Source organism: Eubalaena glacialis, chromosome 19 (assembly GCF_028564815.1).
Source record: "Eubalaena glacialis isolate mEubGla1 chromosome 19, mEubGla1.1.hap2.+ XY, whole genome shotgun sequence".
In the NCBI taxonomy this organism is placed as follows: domain Eukaryota; kingdom Metazoa; phylum Chordata; class Mammalia; order Artiodactyla; family Balaenidae; genus Eubalaena; species Eubalaena glacialis.
The window spans coordinates 15,850,362-15,865,927 of NC_083734.1; the positions used below are offsets into that span (position 1 = coordinate 15,850,362).

The 15,566-nt window shown below is 35.8% G+C and overlaps 1 protein-coding gene and 1 non-coding gene across 3 annotated transcripts in view; both read right to left on the reverse strand.

Annotated features, from left to right (window-relative positions):
* Positions 1-1,043: 1,043 nt before the first annotated feature.
* NSRP1 (nuclear speckle splicing regulatory protein 1) overlaps positions 1,044-15,566 on the reverse strand; it is a 60,932-nt gene continuing 46,409 nt past the window's right edge. For both annotated transcript variants that reach the window (XM_061175302.1, XM_061175303.1), the window contains 4 exons: positions 6,620-6,748; positions 5,502-5,709; positions 4,531-4,639; positions 1,044-2,580 (listed from right to left, as the gene is read on the reverse strand). In XM_061175302.1, coding sequence (XP_061031285.1) covers positions 1,542-2,580; positions 4,531-4,639; positions 5,502-5,709; positions 6,620-6,748 — 1,485 coding nt within the window. In that variant the 3' untranslated portion in view covers positions 1,044-1,541. The remainder of the gene's footprint in view (positions 2,581-4,530; positions 4,640-5,501; positions 5,710-6,619; positions 6,749-15,566) is intronic.
* On the reverse strand, positions 10,858-10,998 carry LOC133081025 (U4 spliceosomal RNA). Its single transcript, XR_009698697.1, has one exon. It is a non-coding gene; the product is annotated as a U4 spliceosomal RNA (small nuclear RNA).

Below are 15,566 nucleotides of genomic sequence, written 5' to 3' on the forward strand. Positions count from 1 at the left end.
TCAATTACACTTAATTTTGTTTTTTAAATATGTAACTTTTCCTATCTAAACCATCCATGCTGCTTTAAGTCTCTGAATTACTGGGAGAGGGAAATCAACAGTTTCTTATCAGATCTCTCCACCTCCAGTCTCTTTCTCCTAGGCTTTATCTTGCATACTATAGTCAAATGAAATCTTCCCAATTTATGGCTTTAGTAGGACAACCTTAACAAAGGAATCCAATTCTCTACCAAAGTTGAAGATTTTTAGCCTGTCACTCATGGTCTTCCATGATCTCACCCTAACTCTTTCACAGTTACATTATACTACACCCCTCTGTGTACACAAAGTCAGTGCTTTTGAAGTGTTTGTCACTGTCACTGATATATTTTAAAGTATTAGGGTGTAACCGATATTTAATGTGTCAGTCAAGAGATACAGGCATTAGCTTTCTTGCTACTTTTCCTTTCTGGTTTAAAAAGTATAACAAAATGATTTATGAATGCTAAATTTGATCTTTTATATATATTTTCTTAAAGACAATATTCTTACTAAACTATGTTTATCCTTCTAAAATAAGACAATGTGGTAACTCTTCATGAAGCATGAGATAAAAATAGCACTTTCTTAATGGGAAGACTGTTAAGAGAACTGTTTTCTCTGTATGATTCATCCTTTTCACATGAATAAATTATTTACAGTTTATAACTTCAAATGGTTAAGTTTCAAAGAATACAGAAATTTTAGTTTTATTTTGATATATAAATAGAAACTCTAATAAGATGTACTATATTTTTTAGAGTATATTAAACAAGACATGTTCATAAATAGGCCACCTGGATCTTTAGGTAATTTCTTTAGGCTGAGTATCTCCATCTTTTCACCCTCAGCTAAAACTGATTTATACACATAACCAATTTACTAACTTGCTAGGGTTTCAGAATTAAAGTGATTTTTAATTAAAAAAAGAGAAATTATGGCATGACATGAATGACATTATTTTTAAAATAAAATATAAGCATCAATTAAACATACAAATATATCACTATTTTTATTTTCATTTAATTGAGTATGTGTGGGCTAAAAAGCTTAGACAAGATGTGTGATCTGTATTTTACACTTTAATACAAATTTTAGAACATAAAGTAAAACAATATTCTCTGTTCAAATCCACATATTTTTATCTGAAACATGACATTTATAAAACAAACAGCTCCTGCAACAAAAGCAACATAGAAGAGTTATTTAAATTATTTTTTAATGGTTGTAGTGGAGCCAATTTTCCTCATTAAGTACCTACAGGGATTCAGCACTCTCTTTAGGTTGCTTGAATACAACCAAGAATGTGGTATTGATAAGTGAATATTATATATTAATTTAGTTAAACATTCAAGATAAAAGGATTGACTTCTGACTTAAATCTAAACCAAAAATGAATTTTGAAAATATATTTTGAAATACCCTCCCAACCACTGTTAACACACTCCTTTATGTGTTCACTCAACACTTTCCAGGAATTACAATTTTCTGTGCTTCCACAGGTCTTCCTATTGGGGCAGTTATCAATCATCTTCTTTCTCAATATATGTCTTTGCATTAACCCGTGCCATTTGCCGGGCCAAGTATCTGTCTCTCGCTGACATTACAGTTTCTTCGTTGTTCCTCTTTGCAAACTTGTTCACTGTCTCCTGTGGCCTCTCTTGTTCTTTGCCAGTCCCTTGGCATTCCTCTGTGATTCTGTGTTTTGCTCCCAGTGATGTGTCAGAACTAGAGGGTTTCTCTGGGTTTCTTCCTTTGTCCTTTTCCATGTTTCTCATTTTATTGGCTCTTTCCTGGTTAAGAAAGCTATCCTTTGCCCTTTCTTGATTTCTTTCTGAAGACTGAACACTTACTTCTCGTTTTTCTCTATCTCTGTATTTATCACTGTTTTCATATCTTTCTTTCCTTGCTTTCATATGCTCTTCCTTTTCTTTGCTTTTCTCTTCCTTCTCTCCTCCTTTCTCAATGTGTCGGTCATAATCATTTCGTTGTCTGTCTCTTTCTTGTTCTCTTGACGGGTATTTCTCCCTGTCTTTCTCCCTTTTCCATTCCCTATCATTTCTTTCTCTCTGGTCTCTTCCCCTCAGTCTGTCTTCTTGTTCATGCCTCTTCCAGTGTGAATCTCTGTAACTGGCCTCTCTGTGCCTATGGGAATCCTTCTTTTCTTTTTGGTAATCACGGTCAGCGTAATAGTTGTCCTCCCTGGATTGTCTCTCTTGGTGCTGCTCTTCTCTTTTCTCGTGTCCTCTTGACTTGGAACTTTTTGTGTGGTATTTGGTACCATGCTCTCTTTCTTCACTAGATGACCGTGAGTGGGTATGACTCCTGTGATGCCTGGAGTCATTTTTTAAGGTCTCTGTGCCCTTTTCCCTTCTGCAGTTCACTTTATTATCTTCTTCCATTTCATCATCCTCACTGATCTTAGCATCAAAGTCACTGTCTGCATCTGGGTTTTCCTCTACTTTCACAACAGTTTGGCGAATGCAGTTCTCATGAGGTGTTCTGTTTTCTGAACTTACTTCATCAGAATATCCCTTTGATTTCTCTTCTTTTATCCCAGACCTTAAGAAAAATAATGTAACAGAAAATGATACATTATCAATTATAGTAAATAAATGAAGTGTTCATATAAAGTTCATCAGTACTTAAGTCAATACACCTACACTATATAAACCTTCTGATTATCCCAAATTCGAAAAGGTGCTGCTGTCTATTTACCATGTAAACATCTGCAAACTAGTATTTTCTAACCATTCCGAATATTTTCAATATTGGTAGAAATGAAAAAGTAAAAATCAGCCCTTCTGTATGGACCACTAGAACCTTCAGGCAGGGGTCTGTGCAAGGTCTTCATTTTTGCCAAGCACAGACAAAGAATAATTGGGAAAAGATATATTCTGAATATAAGTACTAGTTTACAACATGAGGTTGAAGTTGTGGCTTTGTTGGATTTTTATTTTATTTTTAAAAATATTTAAAAATAGTCCTGGAAGAAGATGAAGATAAGTTTTTTCACAGCAAAATGGTGACAAAACCTAATTCTAAATATCACTAAATTATCCCTCTCATGACTGAAAAGGCACCAGCATCCTGCTCTACCCCTTGGCATCTTTTACAACAAAATGGAAATATGTGAATCTATCCAGCTATTACGATCAGTTACATTAACACTGTTTACATCACCTACATTTTCCCAGCCAATAAGCATGGTTAATTTATTTACATTACACATTTATTCTCACTAATCACTTACTCACCAAACAAACAAAGCAACAACTATGGTTCTCTAGCAATTGCTGGCGAAAGTGTCTTGGCTAAAGGACTCACTAATAGTTAGGAATTCTATTATTAGACTCTGGGAATTGCAACTACTATATGACATTATGGAGTTTCACAGCTGGCCTCACAACATTCCAGATGAAACTCTAATTTTTCATTCAAAAATTTCAGTCTTCAAATATGCTTTCTGAGACTCACAATTCTCACCAATTTTACAATCAAAACCTAGTAGTTGGGGTGTAATCCCTTCTCTTCATCCTTAATTCCATTCTCCTGCATCTCCTCCTTCCCTAGCAACAAAGACTCAGACCCTCTTATCTGAATGTTTCTATTCCAAAAAATGATTTCCTTAGATACAAGTTTAAGACAAATTTTACCTTCAGCTATACTTACACCATAATCATTTCACCATCCCTATAATATTCTATAATTTTATTCAAAAATCCTCCAATCCTTACTTTCTAGACCAGTATTAATAGAAATGTCTACAGAAATGGGGAATTCCCTGACGGTCCAGTGGTTAGGACTCAGCGCTTTCACTGCCGGGGCCCAGGTTCAATCCCTGGTTGGGGAACTAAGATCCCACAGGCTATGCAGCATGGCCAGAAAAAAAAAATGTCTACAGAAACAGTAATGTCCATATATCTGTGCTGTCCAATATAGTACCCACTAGCCAAACGTGGCAATGGAGTACTTGAAATGTGACTGTTGTGACCAAAATTTTAGATTTAATATAATTTAAATTTAAACAGCTACATGTAACTAGTGGCTACATATTGGATAATGCATTTCTAAGCCCCTGATTATGTGAATCTTATGTTTTATGGAGGCTAGGTCCTATTTATGAAAAAAATATACTTCTCTTTTTGGGAGGAGATATGGGGATATATGTATATGTATAGCTGATTCACTTTGTTATAAAGCAGAAACTAACACACCATTGTAAAGCAATTATACTCCAATAAACATGTTAAAAAATATATATATACACTTCTTTTTATATACTATCTGAACATGCGTGTAGAATTACTATAAAATAAAAATAAACTTGAACTAAAAGTTTTTTAATTAAATAACTGTAAATCCCTAGTTATTCATTCAATTAGGTCAGGTTTGGCTAACAACACAATATGCAATACTGCAATCCTCTACTTCCAGAGAGTTAAAATGATCCCACAATCACAAATCATGAACAGTATCTTTCTTCTACATATTCCATATGCCACATCTCACCTGGCTTCACGAAAGCTGCATGTAGGTACTTCCTCCTCACCAACTGCTTGATTTAATAGGTGCCTATAAAATCCACTGAGATCGCTCTGCTTGGTTACATCCAAACGTGCTAAGAGAATGAAAGCAAAAGTGAGAATAATATATTCAAAAAGGCAAAATGCAGTTCAGTTTCACAGGCATAGAGTATGTAACACAGTGTATGAACTAGTCTCTAGATCTATATAGCCTTCAGGCCAAATTTGGCCTGCTGCCTGTTTTTGTAAATAGATTTTTATTGGAATGTAGCCCTGTTTATTTACTATCTGGTCCTGAGTGGTGCTCTAGATGAACACATAGTACATGCTTAGACCAAGTCTTATACATTTGGTTTTCTTCCACTTAAAGTTGACAAGCATTTGCCAATTAAGCTATTTGTAAGTACACATTTTACTTAGACCTTGAGAAACGACCAGGAGTAGAAAGCAATGAAGTAAAGCACTAAGGTGATTCTTTGGCCTCTGCACATCTTTGCTCTTTCTTGAATTAATGTTATTCTTTTTGTAAATGCCCAGTTAATGCTCCTTGGGCAATGTTACTCTAGTTTTCTCATCCCAGGAAATATAACTAGGATTTCAATCTCAGTTTATACTGCTTCTGACAAATGTCATGCTTTCCATGCCTTGTAATCAATGTTTTTACATTTGAAATCATTTTCTAAGGCAATGACTTGTGATAATCATAGTTTTAAGCAACAAAGTGAGATGTAATTGAAAAGTTCAGTAGAAGTAATAGTTACTAAGGGTGCAACTGTGTTTTTAGTTAAAATCTCCTGTTTTATAATATACATAACATCATATATCTTGTACCCTGCATTCATATACATAAATTATGACAACATTATAATCTGAAAGTTCAGTGACGAGCAAGTGGCTAACCACAGGGCAGAACTCTCCTGTTTGTTTCCTTCTACTCCTCTCCCTCTTCCATTTCACCTTCAAGGGCAGCAGCCCTCTTTTCTCTTTCTTCCTCTTCAGCTCTCTCTTGCAGTTTTTTCTTATAAGCAGATGTTACAAATGCCTCTTTATCATCAAATTCTCCCTTTTCCATTTCTCGTTCTCTTTGTATTTTCTTTTCCATTCTTTTTTCCTGTTCCTTTTTTCTAATCTCAACTGCTTTTAGTAAGTTGTGAATGTACTTGGGCTGGGGGGAAAAAAATAAGATTATTTAGGAAAGAGTCAAAGATAATTAACTGCTAATATTCTGTTTTTATCATGAATTTATTACTATAGAAATTCATTAAGATAGAAATCCAAATAAACAGGACTGTCAACTTCTCAAAATTCAATATAAATTTACTAGCAAGATAATAAAATTCTTTTCAATAGAAATTTAAGTATAAAAACAAAAAATTATTCAAAATGGCATTTTAAAAAAATCTCAAACTAAATAGGTCATTTTCCCACTGTTTTTCTCTCCCTTTTTACAAAATGGTATTTCTTACTTCTTCAACAGATACGTGAATAGGAAGGCTTCTGACTAATTTTTCACATTAGTTGAAATACAATCATTTAAAATAGCAGCTTTAATATCATTTTACAGCACCACTTTATCTGTAGATACCGTAAGATATAAAGATCCTTAAATACCAGTCTGTGCTTTGTGAAAGAATAAGAGTGATAGAAAATTTGAACTTATTTCATTCAATCTCCACACCCTAACTTGTTTTTTCAAACTAAAAATACGACCATGTTACACGCAGATGATTCAGTTACCAGCTAGGAAGCAATAAAAAATTATAAGACACAAACATGAACAGGAGAAGAAGCAGTACAAAGACTTCCTTAGGAAAAACTTTCAAAAAATAATCTGCAAAAGTTTTAAAGCAAAAAAACAAAATTTATAAAATTGTTAGATAATTCTCTTGCTCCTGTTAGGCTACTAAATATATAGTTTCCTAGGTTCTCAATCAAATCCATACTATCTGGAACTAGGGGCTCTTCACACTTCAAATACCTAAAAGCTGTTTCTCAGATCATTCTCATGTTGAAATAAGCGTAAGATACAAAATGCAGGTCAAGGTCAAAGAAACTTTGTATTTTCAGCTACAAACCTTTCGGTCTTTTCCCAAAAGCAATTTTGGATTACTTTCTTCCTTTTTTTTCTGCATTTCATCATAAATACTGTCATATTCATATACAGTAGAATCTTCTGCAAGGGCCTTCTGGATTTCCAGTTTGGTCTTTAAAGAAAACATTGAACACATTTCAAAAATATGAGCCAACTAACAGATACTACAAAAAGTCTAAGTAATTCTTTTGAGACAGGATCATAAATCAGAAATATATCATTAAAATTGTATCAATCACATTTTAAACTTAAAGCACTTAGAATAGAACCTGACAGAGAGTTAAGTGTTCAGTAAACATTATTATCTATTCACTTGTACATAAACAGAATTATCTACAAAAGGACCAGGGTATGACTTAGAAACACCTAACCTTAATTTTCAGATGCCTATATTACATATTAAACTTTCCTATCATTTTTACTTGTGTTACCAAATAAAATGTTCAAGTTTCAAATGGTAGGAAATACCTTTTTTTTTTCTGGTAATTGAAAAATACTTTATTTTTAGAGATGTCACCTTCAGAATTTAAAATAAGCAGTATATTCACTACAGAAATTACAATACAGGTAGTTAAAAAAAAAATTTGTCTGTGATATGTTTTTCATAAAAATATTTTAATAGGGACTTCCCTACTGGCACAGTGGTTAAGAATCCGCCTGCCAATGCAGGGGACACAGGTTCAATCCCTGGTCCGGGAAGATCCCACATGCCACGGAGCAACTAAGCCCGTGCGCCACAACTACTGAGCCTGCGCTCTAGAGCCTGTGCACCACAACTACTGAAGTCCACACGCCCTAGAGCCCACGCGCCACAACTACTGAGCCCATGTGCCTCAACTACTGAAGCCCGCACACTCTAGGGCTCACGTGCCACAACTACGGAGCCCGCGTGCTGCTACTACTGAAGCCCACGCCTAGAGCCCATGCTCTGCAACAAGAGAAGCCACCACAGTGAGAAGCCTATGCATTGCAATGAAGAGTAGCCCCCACTTGCCGCAACTAGAGAAAGTCCGTGCACAGCAACGAAGAAGACCCAACGCAGCCAAAAAAAAAAAAAATAATAATAATAATAATTATAAGGAGATATTTATTTTCATTGAAGTATAACTTACATTATGATTTGACATTTGTATACATTGTGAAATGATCACCACAGTAACTCTAGTTACCATCTGTCACTATACAAAGTTACCAAAAATTTTCCCCTCGTGATAAAAACTTCTAAGATTTACTTCCTTAGCAATTTTCAAATTTGCATACAATATTACTGACTATAGTCACCATGCTGTACATTACATCGCCATGACTTATTTACTTTATAACTTGAATTTTGTATTTTTTTTCTCTTTTAATACATTTATTTATTTTATTTATTTTTGGCTGCGTTGGGTCCTTGTTGCTGCGCAGGCTTTCTCTAGTTGCAGCGAGTGGAGGCCACTCCCCGCTGCAGTGCACAGGCTTCTCACTGCGGTGGCTTCTCCCGTTGCGGAGCACGGGCTCCAGGTGCGTGGGCCTCAGCAGTTGTGGCTCGCGGGCTCCAGAGCGCAAGCCCAGTAGTTGTGGTGCACGGGCTTAGTTGCTCTGTGGCATGTGAGATCTTCCTGGACCAGGGCTCGAACCCATGTCCCCTGCATTGGCAGGCAGACTCCCAACCACTGCGCCACCAGGGAAGCCCCGAATTTTGTATTTCTTGATCCCCTTCATTGATTTCACCAACCCCCCCACCCCCCTGCCCTCTGGCAACCATAAATCTTTTCTCTATGAGTTTTGTTTTGTTTGATCATTTTGTTTTTTAGATTCCACATATAAGTGAAATCATATGGTATTTGTCTTTCTCTGACTTATTTCACTTAGCACGATACCCTCAAGGTCCATCCATGTTGTTGCAAATGGCAAGATTTCTTTTTTTTTTATGGCTGAGTAATATTCCATTTGTGTGGCATGGAATACTTTATCCATTCACCCGTCAATGGACCCTTAGGTTGTTACCATATCCTGGCCATTATAAATAATGCTGCAATGAACACAGGGGTGCATGTATCTTTTTGAATTAATATTTTCATTTTCTTTGGATAAATACACAGAGGTGGAATTGCTGGATCATATGGTAGCTCTATTTTTAATTTTTGAGGACCCTCGACACCATCTTCCATACTGGCTGTACCAATTTACATTCCCACCAACAGTGCATGAGGGTTCCCTTTTCTCCACATCTTTGCCAACACTTGTTATATGTTGTCTTTTTGGTAAGTCATTCTGACAGGTGTGATGTGATATCTCATTGTGGTTTTGATTATTATTTCCCTGATGATTAGTGCTGTTGAACATCTTTTCAAGTGCTTGTTGGCCATCTGTATGTCTTCTCTGGAAAAATGTCTACTTAGATCCTCTGCCCATTTTTTTTTTCTTAAATTAATCTTTATTGGAGTATAGTTGATTTACGTTGTGTTAGTTTCTGCTATACAGCAAAGTTTATCAGCTATACATGTATCTGCCCATTTTTAATTGGATTGTTTTTTGTTTTTGAGCTGTATGAGTTCTTTATGTATTTTGGATATCAACCCTTTATCAGATATATGACTTGCAAGCATCTTCTCATGTTCAGTAGGATGCCTTTTTATTTTGTTGATGGTTTCCTTCACTGTGCAGAGCTTTTTAGTTTGACGTAGTTCCATTTATTTTTGCTTTTGTGCTCATTGCCTTTGGAGTCAGATCAAAAAAATATCACCAAGAATGATGTCAAGAAACTTACCACCTATGTTTTCTTCTGGAAGTTTTATGGTTTCAGGTCTTACATTCAAGTCTTTAATCCATTTTGAGTTAATTTTTGTGCATGCTGTACACTAGTGGTCCAGTTTCATTCTGTCACATGTGGCTGTCCAGTGTTCCCAATACTATGTGTTGAAGAGACTGTCCTTTCCCCATTGTACATTCTTCCCTCCTTTATCATAAATTGATTGACTATATATGCATGGGTTTATTTATGGGCTCTCTATTCTGTCCCATGACCTATGTGTCTGTTTTTATGCCAATACCATATTGTTTTGATTACTATAGCTTTGCAATATAGTTTGAAATCAGGGAGTGTGACACCTCTTGTTTTGTTGTTCTTTCTCCAGATTGCTTTGGCTAGTCGAAATCTTCATGGTTCCACACGAATTTTAGGATGGATTGTTCAATTTCTATGAAAAATGCCCTTGGAATTTTGAAAGGGAATGCACTAAATCTGTACACTGCTTTGGGTAATATGAACATTTAATCAAAATTAAGTCTTCCAATTCATGAGCATGGAATCTTTCCATTTATTTTTGTCTTCTTCAATTTCTTTCATCAATGTTTTATGGTTTGCCATGTACAGGTCTTTCACCTCCTTGGCTAAATTTATTCCTAGAATTTTATTCTCTTTGATGCAACTGTAAATGAGATTGTTTTCATAATTTTTATTTTTGATAGTTCATTGATAGTATATAAAAACAACAGATTTCTGTATATTAATTTTGTATCCTGCAACTTTACTGAACTCATTTATTAATTCTAACAGTTTTTTTTGGCAGAGTCTTTATAGTTTTCCATATATAAAATCATGTCGTTTGCAAATATTAATAGTTTTACTTCTTCCTTTCCAATTTGGATGATTTTATTTCTTTTTCTTGCCTAACTGCTGTGGCTAGGACTTCCAATACTATGTTGAATAGAAGTGGCAAGAGTGGGCATCCTTGTCTTCTTCCTGATTTTAAGGGAAAAGGTTTCAGCTTTTCACCATTAAGTATGATGCTAGTGGTTGGCTTGTCATATATGGACTTTACTATGTTGAGGTATGCTCCATGCATATCCACTTTGTTGAGAGTTTTCATCATAAATGTAATGTTGCATTTCAACAAATGCTTTTTCTGCATCTACTGAGATAATCATTGACTTCTGTCCTTCATTTTATTAATGTGGTGTATTACATTGATTGATTTGTGGGTGTTAAACTATCCTGATATCCTTGGAATAAATCCCACTTGATTATGACATATGCTCCTTTTAATGTATTATTGAATTTGGTTTGCTAATATTCTGTTGAGGATTTTTGCATCTATGTTTATCAGGGATATTGGTCCATAATTTTCTTCTCTTGTGGGGTCCTTGACTGGTTTTGGTATCAGAATAATGCTGCTCCATAAAATAAGTTTGGAAGAGTTCCCTCCTCTTTCTTTTTTTTAAAATTTTATTATGCAGTCTCTGCAGAGACTGTCAAAAATTGCCAGTGCCGACTATATTTCAAGTCGTCATGGAAAGGTATGGGGAAAAGTTTTCAATTAGCAATAATCACACCTCGGATAAACCTCATTGGCTATGATACTGCCACTGTACAAGGCCCCCCTCTTCTGTTTTCTAAAAGAGTTTGAGAAGGATTGGTATTAAATCTTCTTTAAATATTTGGTAGAATTCACCAGTGAAGCCTGGTCCTGGACTTTTGTTTGTTGGGAGTTGATTACTGATTGAACTCCTTACTAGTAATCAGTCTATTCAGATTTTCTATTTTCTCCTGATTCAGTCTTGGAAGATTGTATGTTTCTAGGAATTTATCCATTTCTTCTAGGTTGTCCAATTTGTTGGCATGTAATTATTCATTTTCTCTTACGATCCTCTGTATTTCTTTGGTATCAGTTTTAATTTCTCCTCTTTCATTTCTGATTTTATTTATTTGAGCCCTTTTTCTTAGTGAGCCTAACTAAAGGTCTGTCAATTTTATCTCTTCAAAGAACCAGCTCTTCAGTTCACTGATCTTTTCTATTGTCTTTTTAGTGCCTACTTCTTTTTTTTTTTAATAAATTTTTATTATTTATTTATTTATTTATTTTTGGCTGTGTTGGGTCTTCATTGCTGCACGCAGGCTTTCTCTACTTGCGGTGAGCGGGGGCTACTCTTCGTTGCGGTGCGTGGGCTTCCCATTGCGGTGGCTTCTCTTGTTGCGGAGCATGGGCTCTAGGCACGCGGGCTTCAGTAGTTGTGGCTCACGGGCTCTAGAGCGCAGGGTCAGTAGTAGTGGCGCACGGGCTCAGCTGCTCCGCAGCATGTGGGATCTTCCTGGACCAGGGCTTGAACCCGTGTCCCCTGCATTGGTAGGTGGATCCTTAACCACTGCACCACCAGGAAAGTCCCTTAGTGCCTATTTCTGCTCTAATTTTTACTATTGCCTTCCTTCCGCTAACTTTGGGCTTCATTTGTTCTTTTCTAGTTCTTTTAGATTTCAGATTTTTGTTTCTTGAGGCAGGCCTGTATTGCTTTAAACACCCGTCTTAGAACTGTTTTTGCTGTATCCCACAGATTTTGGTATGCTGTATTTCCACTGTCTTTTGTCTCAAGGTATTTTTTATTTCTCCTTTGTATCTTCATTGCCCTATTGGTTGCTCAGTAGCATGTTGTTTAATCTCCACATATTTGTGATTTTTTTCCAGTTTTCTCCTTGTAATTTCTAGTTTCATACCACTGTGGTTGGAATGATGCTTGATATGATTTCAATCTTTTTAAATTGATTAAGACTTGTGTTGTGGCCTAGCATATGTTCTATCCTAGAGAATGGTCCATGAGCACTTGGGAAGAATGTGTATTCTGTTGCTTTTGGATGGAATATTCTATACCTATTAAGTCCATCCAGTCTAATGTGTCATTTAAGGCCAATGTTTCCTTATTGATTTTCTGTCTGGATGATCTACCCATTGATATAAGTGGGGTACTAAAGTCCCCTGCTATTATTGTATTGCTGTCAATTTCTCCCTTTAGGTCTGTTAATGTTTGCTTTATATATTTAGGTGCTCCTATGTTGGGTGCACAAAAAGTTACAAGTGTTATATCTTTTGTTGGACTGATCCCTATATCATTATGTAATGCCCATCTTTGTCTTTTATTAAAGTCTCTGTTTTAAAGTATATTTTGTCTGATATTACTATCCCCACCTTTCTTTTAGTTTCCATTTGCATGAAATATCTTTTTCCATCCCTTCACTTTCAGTCTGTGTGTGTCCCTACATCTGAGGTAAGTCTCTTGTATACAGTATATAGATGAGTCTTGTTTTTTTACCCATTCAGCCATTCTACGTCTTTTGATTGGAGAATTTGGTCCATTTACCTTTAAAGTAATTATTGATATGTATGTACTTATTGCCATCTTGCTAATTGTTTTCTGGCTGTTTGTAGGTCCTCTCTGGGGAAATACTTTAATGTTCCTCCTCCTGCTTTCAGGCCATCAAAATCTTATCTAGAGTTTCAGGCCAGCTCACCCCCTACCTCTTAAACGAGGCCATCTCTGAGGGCTTTTACTCCCAATGAGGTCTTTCTTTTGAAGTCTGATGGCACATTCTGTACTGCAACATATAGTTCCTAAGAATACTCCTGATGTTATTACTTTCTAATTATTTCACAAATCTTAGCCTCTTGTCCCAACTTGTAAGTTCCTGAGGTACAGAGAGTACACATTTCAACTTCTTCTTTAATTGGTACATTGCCTAATGCAATGTGGAACATAAAAGTGATCCTTTTAAGTGATAGGGTGATAGTATAAATTATTCAAAGAACTGACCTGATATTCTCAGGTTTTTACATGTCAACAATTAGACTGGAATGATGTACATGCCAAATTAAAAACTTTCCTGGAATACTGCTTAAGATATTAAAAAATAATTATTTTTTTAAACATTTCAACATTTACTTTAACCTCAGAGCAACAATGATTCTCCTGCCTACATGGTGAATTAGCACTGCTACTCCTTCCCCAAAACCAACCTGGAAAACTCAGACGAGGAAAACATGGAATCCAAGAAATCATCACCATCACACCAACAAAAAGCAAGGGAAACAGGACACTAAATTGTTTTAAATTGATAACTTGCTTTTTTGTATATTTGGAGAGCGGCAAGAGGGCATGTGTGTAGATATAGGGTACTGTTAATTAACCTAAGTCCCAAAATATATAAAGTAAAAACTGAACAGAAATCTAAGGAAAAACAGACAAGTCCAAAACTATAATAGGGGATTTTAACATATGCCTCTCAGTAATTAAGAGACCAAAAAAATTAGTATGAATATATATGGATTCACACAACCGGCCAAAAAAAACCATTTAGAATATTTTTTCAAGCATCAAAGGAATATTTATTAAAAACTACTGGACCACACAGTTAATCTCAACACATTTTTTAAAGACATGAAACAATACAATGCATCATCCTGGAACACAAAGAAATCATGTTAAAAATCAATAACAAAAAGGAAACAAAAAACCCCTATATGTTTAAAAATTAAGTTCTAAATAACCCACAGATAAAAGAAGAAATCATAACAGAAATTAGAAAATATTTTGAACTGAATAAGAAGTACTACTTACCAAAAATTTGTGAGATAAGCACAGCTATACCAGTGCTTAGAGGAAAATGTATAGCTTTAAACACATTAGAAAAGAGAAAGGGCTTTTGAAAACAGCTATGCATTCATTTCAAAAAGTAAGAAAAATAACAAAATAAACCCAAAGAAAGCAGAATGAAGAAAACACTGATTTGTCAGGACAGAAAGTAATGAAGTAGAAACAAACTTATCCCACTAAATCTTGGGACTATCAGACTTTTATATTTTTTTCAATCTGGATAATTACAGTGGAAGAAAAGGAAAATCACAGGCCAATCTCACTGATGATAAAAAAAAAAAAAAACTCCTTAACACTTAAAACAAATATCCTTAATGAAATTTTAGTAAACCAAATGCAATGGAACATAAAAAGAATACTCTATACCTATGTTGTGTTTATATCATTTATGTGAAGTGATCATTACTGATTTTCTAAAGTTAAATTGATCTTCACTGGTATGAATATAGTTCATTCATGACTTTCAAAAAATAAAACACAACAACAAACAAAACCTCAAACCAAGACCAGAAAAGAACTTCCTTAGCTTGAAAACAGATATCTACCAAAGACCTACAGGAAATATTATTTTAAAGATGACATATTAAAAGTTTTTCCAGTGAAATAGGGAATAAGATAATAATGTTGACAACATCAGTTCTGTGCACCTGATGGCCAGATAAAAAAACTGATGGGAGAGGAGAAGAGGGGAGAGAAGGGAAGGGGAGAAAAGAAAACAAAAGAAAAAAAAAAAAGAGAAAAGAAAAGAAGGACTTCCCTGGTGGCACAGTGGTTGGGAGTCCGCCTGCTGATGCAGGGGACATGGGTTCGAGCCCTGGTCCAGGAGGATCCCACATGCCGCGGAGCAACTAAGCCCATGCGCCACAACTACTGAGCCTGTGCGCCACAACTGCTACTGAGGTGTGCCACGGCTACTGAGGCCCACGCGCCCGGAGCCTGTGCTCCACGACGGGAGAGGCTACTGCAGTGAGGCCTGCACATTGCGGTGGGGGGTGCCCCCGCTCGCCGCAGCTGGAGAAAGCCTGTGCACAGCAGCGGAGACCCAACGCAGCCAAAAATAAATAAATAAAAAATAAAAAAAAAATTTAAAAAAGGAAAGAAAAGAAAAGAAGAAAGGTCTAACAGATAAAGTACCCCATTTCTAAGAGTATTTTCTCTTAGATTTAGTAAATGCAATCAAGGTGGTATTCTTCATGATAAAAGTTAGTTTGAGATTAAAGCAGAAGACAAGAGTTGAATCATTCAAGTGGGGAAAATAAGGTGAAAGGTAGTATAGCAGCAGCAGGCAGGTGAGAGGTAGAAGAGCTGTAGCAGCATCCCCAATTTCCAGGCAAATTATGAAAAAGTCCCACTATCAGAAAAAGTGGATTTGAACAAGCCAGAGTTAAGAATAAAATTAGATTTGGGACTTATGCTTTAAGTGAATAAGAAAAGGCAACACAGGGACTTCCCTGGTGGCACAGTGGTTGGGACTCCACGCTCCCAGTGCAGGGGGTGGCCCCGGTTCGATCCCTGGTCAGGGAGCT